Here is a 15,000-nt window from a genome sequence, read left to right on the forward strand (position 1 = left end):
ACTCCTGTCCCGCAGTCGTTTGAAAAGGAGTGAAAATTTCCCCTCTTCATCTGCGCTTCGGGACAAAGGCGCCTACCTGATAAAGATACTTTTCATTCCGTGCCGCTGTTAAAATGAAAAAGGTTGGATTCCTCTCCTCTCCTTCTTCCCGTTTGCGTTGTGCGACCGGCGCCCTGGGCACCGTGGTGGCGGGGGCAATTCTTTCAAAATTTGGCAGCTCGGCTTTTCCTCTGTGGTTCAGACACCGGCGCTTTCTGCGTGCAGGTACATGGGGAAATTAAAAAGCTTGCATGCTGCTCGTATTGCTGTGATTTCGGATCCTCGGATTTAATTGAGGGGAAGAAAGTAGTTAATTTCCAGCTTTGGTGGATTTCAGCCGTGCCCTGCGTGTGCGGCTTTTAATGCTGGTCCATCACGGGAACGATGCTCCTGCGTGTGCGGATGCTGCAGCAGGGAGCACTGCCCCAGCACGCCCTGGAGGGTGCCGTGAATGTGCAGGAGTGACAATACTGTGAGTTTTTGCCCCAATTTTTAGGATTCCATCCCTGACCGTTGGCCGAATGTGCCAGGGCTGGGCAGGAAGGAGCTTTCCTGGTGGAGCGGTTTGGGGAATCCCAGCGGTTGGCTCTCTGTGATACCTTCGAAAAGCCTGGCCTTGAGGCACTGGCTTTTTTATTTTTTTCCCCATCGACTTAAAGTGTCGCTGCGTGAGGCCGATCCCTGCGGCTCCGCACCAGCTGCTGCTCTCCGCAGCTGCTCGGCAAGATGAAATGAGACCCTGTTTTTAGAGGTCACGAGAAGGAGCGCGGATGTTTTTCTGCGCGGGAAGCTGCCCTGCTGTAGAAATGCTGAACTTCCAGCAATGGGCGAGCGCAGAAGCTTTCACACTTGCGAGTTCCTGGCGTGGTGGCACCTGGGTTTTCACTGCCCCCCTGCATGGGGAGAGGGCTGGGGGGACCAAGACCCCACAGCCAGGAGCCACCCCACGCTGCAGGGGGCTGCCAGGAATGTAGCCAGTTTGGCTGTAACCACTGGCATTGACAAAATTGGGGTTTTTTATTTATTTTTCTTTGTGGTTTGAGAGCAGTAGGACAGATTTCATCTCTGGTGGGTCTCCTGACACTTTGATACATGGCAGTGCTATCCCTGAATGGAGCTAAGTACTCCAGGGCTACTTTCTGACTGGGTGAAGGGATGTATAAAATGAGACCGTACGAGAGAGTATTAACAGAAAGGCACACTTTGATTTACTGAGACTGGCTCCCAGCTTTTCTGGTGGATTGATATGCTGTCTGCTGGGTCTGGAACAACTTTTTCACTTCTGTACACAAAATGAAGGGGCTCCCATGGACTCCTAAAAGTGACTCTTACAAGTTACAGTCTCAACCATAGATGATCTGAGTCCTGTTTAAGCTGGAAGTTACATTCAGACCACGTTTGCTGTGTTCTTGGAGCAGCTGTGGATGGATCCCACTCAACATCCTTTTTCGTTTCCCAAAGGGCAGCTTGAGAAAAGGCTTCGCAGAGCTTTAGCAGCATCATTTCAGCCTTGGCCAGTTTGTGGTGCTTGTGAAAACTGTAGTGTTGATGCCTTCTTGGTCCCGAAAGCTTAAGAAACCAAAAATCATCAGGGACTGCCTGGGGCCTGACGCAGCTCCTGGCAGCAGGAGACCCTTGTGACGTTGTCTGTGCTCTTAGAGGTGTTCCTGGCTTTGTTGTGGGGACAGGGCGGGGAAGGGAGCAAGAGGTACAAACCTGGTGGTTATTGCATGGGAATGCTTGCTAGTGGGTTGCCTTAACATACTGGTGTGCTTGCAGGCTCCATGTTTGTGGCCTTTGTCTATTTAATTGTCTATTTTGGAAAAGGGACAGCATTAAAATGTAACGTACTGAGTAGGGTTAGTGTCCGGCTTGCTTTGAGAACGGCACAGTTTGCATCTGTTGGAACGGTTTGGTTTTATGCTGCCTTCATTCGCAAATGGATTCAGTCTTTTCCCCAAAGCAGACGGTGTAAAGGCAGATGAGGGCATTAGAAGGAAGAGAAGATGAAGAGGGAGAGGAGGCTAGGAAGAAAACAGTCCCTTCTGGAATTAACTGTGAAATGGATATGGCGGGGCTGGATGGGAAGAGGGCCGGGGAGGGTGACACTTGGCTCCTGAAGTTGAGTTTACAGCATGCTTAAGCACCCACCAGTAACAGTGGGGATGCCATCCAATAACGCTATTAAATACACAAGAACTGAAAGGGTGGAAATTACCCAGCTCTGAGAGGCTCACGATGAAGCTGCTGCCTGGAATAATTAGCCCTCCCACCCGGTTAGACGCACGGTCATTGTCTTCCCTGCCCTCTCCATCCCTTTCACTCCGGATAAAATTACTCCCCATCCCCACTTCTGTTGGGGTCCGTATCTCATAGCCTGGGGGAGCTTGAGCCTGTCTTTATTCCTTGCCTGCTCGCCATGGCCCTGATATACCCCAGAAGAGCTGGAGTGCTACTCCAGTTGTAATTGGCAGGATCAAAGCCGCCTGGGGTGCATTAGCTCTGCTGCTGGAGGGTAGGCAGCGGGGAGAAAATAAACAGTTTCGGAAGCTCTGGGGACATTTAGCTCTGTTGCAGGCAGTGGGGAAGATTTTGCTGTTGTAAGCTTTGCACTCGGGCTGGGGCGGGGGCACTTTTCCTTTTGCAAGTGATGCTTTAGCTGCAGACACATACGACAAATGCATTTCTGAGGGCTTTTGTCTGTTTGTCTGTTGGAATTGTTTGGATGCTAACACGCGACTGTTTTACAAGTACGGCAAAACCTAATCCCTTAATAGGTTTATATAGAAGACTTGTCAGAACGTGTCTATAATGAAGCACGGACTCGGGGAGGATGAGTCCAACAGCTGATCTGCAACAAAAATCTTAAAGCATCTTCTCCTTGACATTCCTGTTACTGAGGTCAGACCATAATTTATCTGAAGATGGTGACAACCGAGCGGTATCACCAGAGTAACACGCGGGAGATTGAGACCTCTGAATGTCTGGGCTGATTTCTGCTTGCAGTGTCTCTGTCTGGCTGATGAAGATTTGCTGTTCATTCTATCCATGATCTCTGTGTCCTCTGTTTGAAAAAACAAAACAGAAAAGAATGGAGTGGTGAAAAGTTCTCTCTGTTCCATTGTGCTGACTGCAAAGAAAGAGATGGGTTTGGGAGTTCAGCAGAGCAGCCCCCCTGATTTCACAACAGAGGAGGTACCAGGGGAAGCTCTGGGGAACCTCCCACCCCACGGTGTTGCTCCTGCCCTTCGGACAGATCCGTGTCCTCTGCCAGCAGCGACACTGCTGCCCGACGGGATGCCTGGGGAGGGAACCGAGCCTGCCTGAACGTGTCCTGCGGGCAAGCAGATCCCGAAGTGGGGTGCTGCATTCCTCCACGCGGTGTGTTCCACCCCTCCCCGTTTCTGTGGTGCCTCTTTGTAGGAGTGGAAGGCAATACAGCAGCGTCAGGTAAATAGAAATTAATCTGTGTAAAGTTCAATTTAGGTTTCTCTATAGAAGAGCGTGCTAAGTGTTCTACCTGTAAGAGCTGACCCTGTGATTGATGTGTAGCGACGTACAAAGGGAGAGTTTGTGTAGGCCTAGACAAACACTTGTTTTATATCAGTGCGTTCTGCAGGGAGGCTTGTCGGTTGCCACAAAAGAACTATTTTTAAAGAACAGATGCTGCAGCAGTGTGCAGTTAACCCTTCCCACGGTCAGCTGCAACTCTGTGCCCTTGGAGAAGGAAAGATCATTGGAACAGAGACCGTTTTCTTTGCATCTGCGTAGGTGCGAGAAAATTGTCAGCTCTGAAAGCCTTTGGATAAACAGCATGGAATCTGCCTTCAGGATGCGTGTCTGCAAATACACTGGACAGTAACTGCTCATCCCTGTAAAACTGACCTTCACACCGTGTATCGATCACTTTGTACACCTCCCCACCCCAGTCTTTTCTTCACTTTCTCGCTTTCTAAGGATCTCTGGGCCTGCAGTTCTGCTTTTCTGCTCAGAATCTCTTCATTAGACTTGCCAGGTGTTTGCTTAGGTTTTCCCCGTAGATCAGATCTTGCTACATTTAATGTTACTTACAATCTTAATTTCTTCTACCTCCTGCGTGGTGAGCGCAGCAGCACGGAAACCAGCGGTGGTCACAGCCCTGCAGGAGTTTGTTTTTTCTTCTTGCCTTCCCTCCTTCTGCTCCCTATAACGTGCACATTATGTATGGGAATGGGATGTACGTATATCCTTTTTCCCTTGTGTTGCTGCGTATTATTCAGGTGAAGCTGGCCTCTGCTGCAGAACTTAACTCAGGAGAGAAATGAGTGAATCAGCAAAAAAGGTTGTCAAAGGTGTGTGTCATCAGATGCTTCGGCACACAGTAGTTGCTTCTTCAGTCTGTTAATTCTTTAGGCTCTGCAGTCTGAATGTTTGTCGATGAAATGTTAGATAGGTATCCTCCTGGTGTGCAGCCAGGCAGATGTTGAGAAGGCAGTCCTGCCTCCTCTCCTCCCTTTTTAGGAAAGAATTGTTCTTTCCCAGCGTGGCAGTGTTTGATATTAACAGCTGTAAATCAGCTTGAAGATAAAACTACCTCTATAACTGATCAGAGAGTAACAGTTAATGGATCATGTGGTAGCTGTGGCAGAAATTCAGGTTCAAGATGAGAAACTAAGCGCTGCAAAGCTAAGTTTTCACCACAAGCAAGGATTAGTGGGAGATTTTCACTTGTGTCTTTTTTTTTTTTTTTTGCAGGTACTAAAGCTGTGGATGCATTGCTGCAACTGTTAGTGGAGCTTCAGGATGAGCTATTTTATCAAAATCCAGCCACGAGGCATCTGGTAGATGGAAAGCAATCAAAAGCAGAGAGGTAAATGCAAAATAAGACCTTCCCGTGTTCTGTGGTCTCCAACAAACAGGACAAAGCACAGCCTTCCTGACCGTACTCACTTTGCTGTTCGCTCAGTTGCTGCTATATCTGGGTGACAGACACTCTGGACGAGTGACCATTTGAATTAAAAATTTGTAATCTTTCTGATAATGGAGGAAAGGCCAAACCATAAGTCTTTTTCCCTAAGTGGTATGGAAGAAGTATGAGTGGTAGTGGAGGGGCCGTTAAGAACTCGTACATGTTGCCTTAGAGAGGTGCAGGGTGTTTGATCTGCGTGTTTTTGCTCTAGTGACGATGAAATCCCTAGCAGTAGTGATGAAGAGCAAGTGGCTAAGGCTCAGGAGAAGAAGAGGAGCCTCCCCAAGCGAAAGCTGAAGATGGAGGACTATCCAGACTTCATAGCCAAGCGGTACGCTGACTTCAGGATATATCGAAACAAGGTCTTGCAGGAGTGGCACGAGAAGACAAAGCTGGCATCTGGCAAAATGGGAAAGGCAAGTCTTTGTTTATATGTCCTGATGTCTTATTGTTTAGCAGAGATTGTGGAACAAGTTGATTTGAAAGTTTCATACTGTGAGTTTTCCAAGTTAAGTTGAGAGTTACAGCAGTTAAATAGTACATGCTTTTCCCCAGCCTTAAAGGAGTTTAGTAAGAAGCTCGGCCCTCAAATTTCAAATACAAGAGCTGCTCCCTTTTTTTTTTGAGCAGATGGGAAGTAAAAAAAAAGTTCTCATAGATAATATTGGTGTTCTCCCAACCAGACATCTCATCGTTGTCAGTCTCCAGCAGCAAGTAAGCACTGTGAAAATCCCACTACTGCTGCTCAACAAGCTCTTTGTGTTTTGTAAGAGAACTAGAGGAGCTTCTGTGGCTCTCCTCCTCCATGAAGTGTACGCTTTAATACAGCGGGTAATCGTTTCACCCGAAGATCCGGGGTCTCCTAACGTCTGTGAGTTAGTATTAATCATCGAGAAGTTCATCTGAACCAGAACAGCAAAGGCGTTTTATTAAGCCAGGCGTCAAGTTGCCTCCGGTTGTGAAGGGAGAAAGAGAGGGAGAAACAAATAAAAAATCCTTGCAGAAATCCCTGCAATGAAACCCAAACCCCCTCCTCTTGGAACGCTGTCTGCTTATCCACTGACATGGAAAGATAGAGGAACATTACTGCCTTGAGGAAAAGCTTTCTGCATTATCTGACACTAGTTAATGTTGTTGCAGGGTTTCGGTGCCTTTGAGCAGTCAATCGTGGCTCAGATTGATCATATTATGATGGACAAGGAGAGGTTATTACGGCGGACACAGACCAAGCGATCAGTGTACACAATACTGGGAAAGCCGGAACAGGAATCTCACCCGGTCCCTGAATCTTTGCCTGAAAACTCGGTAAGGGTATTTCGTTTCTATAACTCGTCCTGCAGCATCAGTGAAACTCTCCGCAAAACAATTAGCGTGAGCCTTTCGCAGGTGATACCCTGGTTTGTGAGAGATTTGTGAAGGAGGTATCCAAATGTTGATTCCTCTAATGTAGTCACTAAGAAGAAGGTGTAGACATTTCCATTCCGTTTCCAAAAAGTTTGGGTTTGCTCTAGCGTTTAGAATCTTTAAGCCAGAAAGTCTCTTCTAAAATCACACCACATCATACAGCCTACAGAGTATGTTAGTAGTAAGTCTATTATTAATTTAGTATTTAAGAATGAATAAATACTCGGTTCCGAGAGATTATGTAGAATTACTGCACTTGCAAGATGTATTTTTGCCATTACATTAAAAATATCTGTAGTATTTCGCCAGAAAGACTTTGCACGGTCCTATTTATTTCACAGTAAAGGTATCATAAATCTGGTTTGGCGTTGGCAGCATTTCTGCCTTGCCTTTAAATGTGTTCCTAGTCCTTAAGAGCTTGTTATGTTGGGAGCTTTCCTCTGTTCTTCCTGTCTTCAAACATGTTAACAAGCTGCTGCGTGTGATGTCATCAGAGTTGGGGACAGGCGTATGCAGGTACGAGCTTTCAGTATTTCTTCATTTTTGCTTCTAGGAAGTTCTCCCCCAGTCAGATTCCAACAGGCACCTGAAGGACATAGATGAGGAGATATTTGACGATGATGACTTTTATCACCAGGTAGGTGATGGTAAATCCGTGTTGGAATTATGCCTCCAGTTGGTTTTTAATACTTTCTGAGCTAATGCAGTGCGTTCTGTGCTCTAATTTCCTCCCACCAAGGAAATTCAGTTACCTGGTTTGACATCTGAAATCTCTGTACGTACCCCCGCCGACTTAGCTCTCCACACGGATGAGATGTGTGCCTGTTGTTCTCGCTGGCAGACATTGCTACGCGAGAGAAAAGTTCTCTCTGAAGGTCACTGTTCTTTGTGGGTAGAGTCCCATTATGAAAAACGATTCTAGTAGATCCTCAAAAGCACCTAAGTCACTCTCATCTCAACCTAAGTCATCTCATCTACCTACTGAATGGAAAAGCTGCAGGGCTCCTCTAACACTTTTCTTGGAGGTGTGCCAACTTGGATTTAGGCCAGGTATTCTCTTTATTTGCAAAATTCTTAGAAAGGAGGAATCTGCACCCAGTGCGTGGAAGCTGCAGCTTAGGGAACCCTTGTGTTTGTAATTTATTTAATAAATGACAGTGCCAGCCTTATGAAATACTGAAATTGCCATGTACTGAGGAGTATGATTCACTGTGCGTCCTTCCCCAAGACACAAAAAGTAGTTTTGCTCTGATGGTCCACAGAGAGCTTTTACTTCAGGACTGAACAAATATCATTGTATCATTAGAAAGACAGAAATCTCTGATCAGAATAGTTTCTAGAGAGGCTAGTTAGGTGTTAGGGCAGTGGAAGAGAGCTGTTGCTGCGGGACTGTGCTCTGATAACTGATATAATCAGAAGCATTTGAATACTTAAAAATGGGGGGTTTCATGTACAGAGCCAGGACCAAAGGTGGATAAAAAAATGTATAAAATTGGTGAATCTTATTTGTGTTGCACAGAAATGTAGAGAACTTTAATGTAGAGAACTTTAATGCTGCCTTTTTTTCTTTTCCCTCTCCAAGAAGATTTACCACGCAATTCCAACCCTACTGCTGTAGGAGTCCAAGAAAGTTTTTGCAGTAGATCTCAAATAGTGTGGAATTAGGACCGTCTGAATATTGAATGAAGCCCGGCTTTGGGGGCCAAGTGGACCCTGCGAACACGGAACAAATTAAGTTAGGATAACAAAATTGTGGTCACGGAGAAATAGCTGAGATTGACAGTCTTTGGACCTGTGCAGAGAAGGTGCTTATTGGCCGTGAAAAGTTACATTTTTTGAAAGAAAAATAGCAATAGATGAATGGCCCGTCTTTCCTTTTAATAACTTTAACTTCGATAAATCGTGATTTCAGAAATATGACTAGTCACAGCTTAGCTTTTCCCCTCACTGGTTAATTGGGGTGCTGGGGTTAATCTAAATTAAAACTTAAACTAATAGAGGTCATTGAGGGAAGAGAATCACCTGCGTAAAACAAATGGGTCTGCCAGGCACGACTGTATCTTGGCCGTTTCCCAAGAGGGAAGTGGCAGCAAATTGGAGTTGTTTCAGCACTGGGTAGAGGTGAAGGATGGGTGACACCGGTTTAATGTACGGCACCTCCGGAAACGTTCCAGATTGCGTTCCTTGCTCTAGCAACTGCTGCCTCCTGCGCACAGCGAGCGGGAGCGGGACCAGCCGACAACATCTGGCAGCACAGCGAGGAATGGGTGCAACTCCGAAACCCCATAGACTCTAAATATGGTGCTTAGCCTGGCGGATGCTTTAATCACTTACCGCTCCTTGGCAGCAGGCTCCGACAGCTTATCCTACCCTCGTACATCACGCGCAGACATCTGCTGAGCCGCGAGGCAGCTACACATTCATTTTCCTTTCTTGCTTGTTTTTGGTTTGTTTTTTTTTTGTTTTTTTTTTTTTTAATATCCCTCCCACCCTTCTCCTCTTGTGCCCAATATGCTCCTTGGGCGAGACGATCTGTAAAGATTACCGCTTTGTCGCGTGCAAGTGAACTGTGGGGATGCCGGCCCCTTGCCAGACACGACGTGGCACCTGTTCCGCTGACCTGGGTGATGTCTGCTCCAGACTGGGATCTGCCAGAGATTGGAGCTCCAGCCAATTCAGTGCGAAAGCTGGAGAAAACAGCTGCGTGTGTTTTCCATCACCTCCCAATTAAATGGGATTTCATAAAGTGTTTTCCTCAGATTGTGTTTCCGTTGAGATCCAGACTTTTGTTCAGTATCGCTTTCACTTTTCTAGATAACGCTTTACAATGATTAGCTGATTTTGCTGGCCACGTATCCTTTACTAAAGGTAAACATTCCGATAAAGAAGGACATTGGAGAGCAACTACCCGTGTATTTCAGTGTGAAATTAAGCAAGTAAAAATGAATGAGATCTGGTGAATGTGCCCAAGTTAATAACAACAGAATAAGTAACTCTACTGTTGTGTTACAGATTATAATACAAAACTTTTTAATGAATCTTTTTTTCCTGTGGAAAAACAATTTCTCACCCAGATCTTGGTATTCAGTGGAATTCACCACGTGGAGTTGGTGGAATTTTACGATTCAGGATTTAACTCTGTTCTATCTATTCATCCCACTTTGCCTTTTCTCATATTCTTCACTTGATTTATGAGCAGTTACGGTTTTTTAGTGTGACGGCCCACGTTGAGCGATAACGTAAAGCTGAGCTGAGTAATGCAGGTGAAATATTTTTATTTGGGTTAAACTGTTTCACAAGGGCCGTCATTACTGACAGCAGTGAGAGGCTAGACCCCATCTCCTTTCCTTTTAAACTCTCCTTTGTATGTGGTTTTAAGGGAAGAAAAAGACTTTTGATTTTTCGAAGTCGTATTTACGTAGAATTCGTTAGAACTGTGACATTAAAACTTAAAATTCCAGCTTGCTACCAGAGGGCTGCTGGTCGGACGTGCTGCAGTGGAGATTTTATTACTAGGTTGAAATACCCCTCTAGTAAAGGGGAGAGTGGAAATTGGTTTATTTCCAACAGGAATTAGGTTAGTGTTCATATGCGAAGCGTTCCGCTGGTAGCAGCTCTTTGCAGAACAAATGTTCATCATTGATAGTGGCAGGTACGCCTCAGGAGAATTAGGACTATACATAATCCCTTTTTTTACTCCACTGTCCTGCTCCCTCCTCCCCCTGATTTTGGCTACGTCGTGCGTCGTCCTGTTTTAGGACCCGTCGTCATCAGTCTGGCCCGTGACCACCACGATTTCAGAAGCCGAGCGGAGCCAGAGCGGGCGGGAATCTGAGCAACCGCAAAACTTCCGGGTCTGAACCTCTTGTTCAGGCGCTTCTAGCTCAGTTGGTTTCTCTTCTGACCTCTACTTGTGTCTGACTCACACCGTGTGGCTTTTCAAAAAACTTCAGCTGACACCGTAACTTCTTCCTCGTGTCCCCAGCGAGCGTGGCCTGAAGCAGTTCCCCGGGCGCCTGCCGTGACTTTCACTCCCAGGTATTTGATAATGCCCTAAACAAGCAATTACTAGTCCAGCCAACTATTAAAAGTCCATAATGGTGAAGAATAGAGAGAAGACTGGCTTTCTGACAAGCTGGTTTACCTTAATTAAAGTGGTGAGTGATTAATATGGACAGCTGATCTTGTGACTTTAATTAGATGCATTTAGAGTTTTGTGTGAATAAGAGATGTCTCGAACCGTCCCACAGGTTAATGGCAATACAATACTCTTATCACGGACATGTATCTTTCAAATGGCTGGGTAGATGGTTAATAACACATTTTAAAGCTTGATTTGGAGCTTCTCTTAATGGGTTATTAGAAAATAGGTGAGGCAGGGCGTGTTCTACACAAAACTGAATTTTAATAAAATGTTTTTGTTTGGGTTTTTTTTCCAAAAAAGTGACTGCCCACTGGTTTCATCTTGCAGTTTCGATTTTGACATTACAAATAGTTGGCAGAAAATTGCATTTTAAAAAAGTGTTTCAGAGGGATTTAAAAATAGCATTTGAGCCGCAGTCTAAATTTGCTCTACAGTTTGTAGAAATCCAAATGGTGTTACACCCCCATGGTTTGGGAGCTTGAGAAGGGAAAGAAACAACTTGTTTCCGTGCCTGGCCAGGATGCAGCGTAAAATGCGTGCTGAATGAGTCCTGGACTAGAAGCAACCTTTTCATAATTTATGCTGCTTTAAATAGTTGTGTGGTGTGTTAATATGAAAAAGAAGGAAAAGATCATGTGGTTTACCATGTCTCTCCAAAGAATAAATGGGAAAAACTTTAAATTAGAAAGTTGAAATTACATTGATAAAACGCAGCTTTGTCAACTTTCAGTTCAGGAGTGACTTTGCGTTTTCGCCAGGGAAGAGGAAAAGCACGTGGTGGTTGCAGTCTTACTGCCTCACTTGAACTTGACAGGTTGTGACTCACGTCTCTCGTTTTGTTTCCTATGGTGGTGTTGTTAAAAAGTAACTACTTTTTAAACCATTAACAGATAACAGTAATACATTTTTTCAACTCCACAATAATTGTTTGCTTACTGTCTCTAGTAACAAATACATGTTTAGCTAGAAAAGTCCACATAAGCAATTTGCAAATATTTTAGAGTCCCTCACTAATAGACTGAGTATTTTTTTAGCCACGGAGTGACAGAGTGTTCCAATAAAGATAAACAGCTGCTGGTAAGCCTGCAGACTGGGTTTCTCCCATTTTTCTCATTGTTTCAGAATCCACAGCAACTCAAATCTTTTCCTGTCGTGTTCAGCAAATGAGTACGATGGCAGAGGTGCTACAAGGAGCTGTTTTCCCGTGTTCTGCACAGTCGTTTTGCAGTAGGGAGCCCGATGGGACTGTTTTCTCATCCAGCGGCTGGGCTGGGGCTGCGTCTCGCCTCCTCCTGTATCCAGCCGGCGAATTCGAAGGCAGCGGTGCCATGCACAGGGCAGAGTTGGTGGCTTTTACACCACGTAGGAGAGGTACTCCTTGCCTTTCCTGACTTTCCTGAAGATTTTCTTAAGATCAGAGAAAACACGTTCTTTTTGTTGTGATGATGTTCCTGAGGTGCTTTGTAAACTTGGCTGTTGCCCGTGATATACGGTAGCTCAACTTTTGCGAGGTATTAATGTGAATTGATCTGAGGTCTAAGAGAAGGGAGCCTTTTGTTATGAGGCTTATTTCAGCTGTGCTTAGCTCTTTGTCTCCACTGGAAATTCTTAGGGGTCTGCAAATCAGAAAGGTCAGCAACTGTAGTATTAGAAACACTGATAGATAGTGCATGAAAATGAGACCTAACCTCTAAAATGAGAATTGACCTCTAAAATGAGGAGTGAATCTCTATTACCCTTCAACAACCCCCTGACGGCATCCCTAAATCCCTCTAATTCTGTGCAGTGTACTTTGCGTGCATCTCTTTAACCAGCCTAGAGAAAGAGTCCTTTTAAGGTGAATTCTTTTGAAAGCACACATCGGTGACTCCAGTGTCGGTTTTAACAGTGGCTTTGGTGTCAGCAAGGGTAGGTGAATCCCAACCGCTTTTGAAGCTCTGGCCTTCGGACGCATCGTGCGGGTGCGCTGCCCTGCTCTGTGCTCGCGGCTACAGGTTTTAAGCTCCCTCGCGTGCTCAGGTAGTTTTGCAGCCGGCCGTGGCCGCGCTTCGTCACGGGTAGGCAGTCGCGTTCGTTTATGTGGGAGACCGAGCTTGGGTTTTTGAAGTTCAGGGAAGATGTGAAGGAGGGAAAGCAAAAAAAGGATACGTTTCAAATCAAAGCCTTTTGATGCTGAAGTTACTTAACTCAAACTCCGTCTTCACACATCAGGGCTTAATGCTGATGGTGATTTACTTACACTTCCTAGTTAATAATTAGACATTGGGAGACACCATACATCACTCCTAATGGAATATATGGGGTCTGATGAGAGCTTTCTGTTTTGACTAATAAATTTTAACCAGAATCGCCAAGCTTAATGAAATATTACAGCTTCGGAAGTGTTTTAAGTCTTGCGCTGTGAAAACAGTGTTGCTTTCTTCGGTAAATGAATTTATCATTCATTCTGTATCCTGAGCCCTAGCCGGCTCTGGAGCATGGGCTGCCTGCGAGACGGTGAACTAGAAAGCGGAAAAACTAATCAAATCCTTAAAGACCAAAGGCAGCGAGGCAGGTCTAGACTGACTTTTTCAGTGGTAGCCTCTGGCTACATCCACTTTTATTTTAGTAACCATTGTTAGCATGATTTATAACTTGAGCTTTAAGACGTGCGCTATTCAGATGTAATAAGGTGCTTCGCAGCTTTTACCTCTATTCCCTAATTTCCCTCTTGCTCCTGCTGGGTTTTTTCCGCTTCCCCCTGGTCTTTGTCTCCCTTGGTCTCCCCAGTGGTGCCCCCAGTCCCGTGGTTGATGCTGTGTTGCAAGAACATTTCACCGTCAGCCCCAAGGTCAGTAAAACCATTTCTGCCTCAACTAACAGCCGATCGGCTGGCGCCCCCCAAAAATGCATCTTGTTCTGACCAGTAGGTACCAGGATGTAAAAAGTGGCCACCAAGAAGGTGGAGACTCTCTTTTTACGAGGAGTCACATGGAAAAGGGGTAATGGGTACAAGTTGCTCCTGGGGAGATTCTTATTGGATTCCAGAGGAAAATTTTTCACCATGAGAGCAATCGGACGTTGGAATACTTTTCTAAGAGAAGTGATGGATTCCCCAACCTTACACAGTTTTAAGGCTCAGCTTTGCGGGGTGCTGGGCTAGTTTATTTAAACTCTATTTCATTACCTTAATGGATTGGACAAGATGATCCTTGAGGTCTCTTCCAACCCAGCAACCTGTGATTCTACGAGACAGCGGTGAGATCTTGGCGACACTCCTTAGTCCGCCGCTCTGTGGATTTGGAGTGAGTTCTGCTGAAGACGTCTTGCTGCTTGGTTGGGTCGGGGTGGAGGACGCCTGCGCATTGCTGTCTTCTCGTGCAGTTGCTACTCAGCAGGTTTTTTTCCAAAGAAGCAAGACATGAGGCAGTAAACGCTCCTTATTGCTGGTACGGGAAGAAACGGCTAAAACCTTGCTGCACCATTTCTCGCTGCTGTTAAAACCCTCCCTCCCACCTTGCTTTTGACAGAATATTGACTAGGAACCAAGATCCCATTTCTGCGTAGCCTTAAGGGCAGCTGTTTACAGAGTGGCGGTGTTACACAGGTTTACTGTGTCGTATGTCTGTGTAACACTGGATTTGGATCTTGTATTTAGCTGCCAGAAGTGACTGTGATGAAGTGGGAGAGATAAACTGATAGATTGTGTGCCAGAAAGATGTTGGGAATCAATCAGATAAACAGGGCAGAGAAGTAGCTTGCTGTTTTCTGGAGATAATAAACCAGTGGCCTCTCCTCTTGGAATTTTTAAATGTAATTGCCGCGGTAATAATCTCAAAAAAATAAGCAAACAGAAAAACAAAATTCATGGCAGGTTTTTAATTATGCTTGAATACCTCTTTTTATAGTAATGTGCTGTATGTCTTGAAGGAGAGGAAAGATCTGGACAGGTATAAATACTCTCGGTGTTACCGAGTGTCTCTTATCTAAAAATAAAGAAGGGTCATAAAATGATAAGCATCTACCTTGGTGGCCTTTTTCTTTTGTGGGGTGCATGCCTTTCCCCTCCCTCCAGTAGTCCAGCTCTCCTACTTGAGCAGAAGTATAGGGTGGAAGAGAAGCATCTTTCCTCCTTTCTTCTCTAGCATCTTTGTGGAGTTGCCTGCACTCCCTGGTCTCCAGGTGGGTCTATTCCAGGTGCTTTCTGAGCTGAGGCAGTAACTTCCCTGGTCAGGAAAATGTCAGCATCTAGAGAGCAGTCTGCCCCTCGGTTTTGGAGGTTTTATTTCTATTCTTTGTGTTAATATGTTGGCTAATACCCAAGGCACAGCACGTACAATTTACAGTGAGTGGTAATAAACATGTGGCACTGGTCAAATATCCAAAAAAGGCTGTTCACAGTATTCCTTGGCTGCAGGAAACAAGAAGGACAAAACTCAACCCTCAGGACATGAAAAGAAATAGAAAAGCCTGCTTGAGCATTCCT

At 45.3% G+C, this 15,000-nt stretch overlaps 1 protein-coding gene across 1 annotated transcript in view; it reads left to right on the forward strand.

Moving 5' to 3' along the window:
* The window catches only part of AATF (apoptosis antagonizing transcription factor), a gene marked incomplete at its 5' end in the record, with an annotated part of 31,841 nt that overhangs the window by 11,802 nt on the left and 5,039 nt on the right, over positions 1-15,000 (forward strand). The window contains 4 exons of the mRNA XM_009870406.1: positions 4,774-4,888; positions 5,199-5,403; positions 6,128-6,292; positions 6,945-7,028. Of these exons, the coding sequence (XP_009868708.1) occupies positions 4,774-4,888; positions 5,199-5,403; positions 6,128-6,292; positions 6,945-7,028 (569 nt within the window). The remainder of the gene's footprint in view (positions 1-4,773; positions 4,889-5,198; positions 5,404-6,127; positions 6,293-6,944; positions 7,029-15,000) is intronic.

Source organism: Apaloderma vittatum, unplaced genomic scaffold (assembly GCF_000703405.1).
Source record: "Apaloderma vittatum isolate BGI_N311 unplaced genomic scaffold, ASM70340v1 scaffold13525, whole genome shotgun sequence".
NCBI classification, from domain to species: domain Eukaryota; kingdom Metazoa; phylum Chordata; class Aves; order Trogoniformes; family Trogonidae; genus Apaloderma; species Apaloderma vittatum.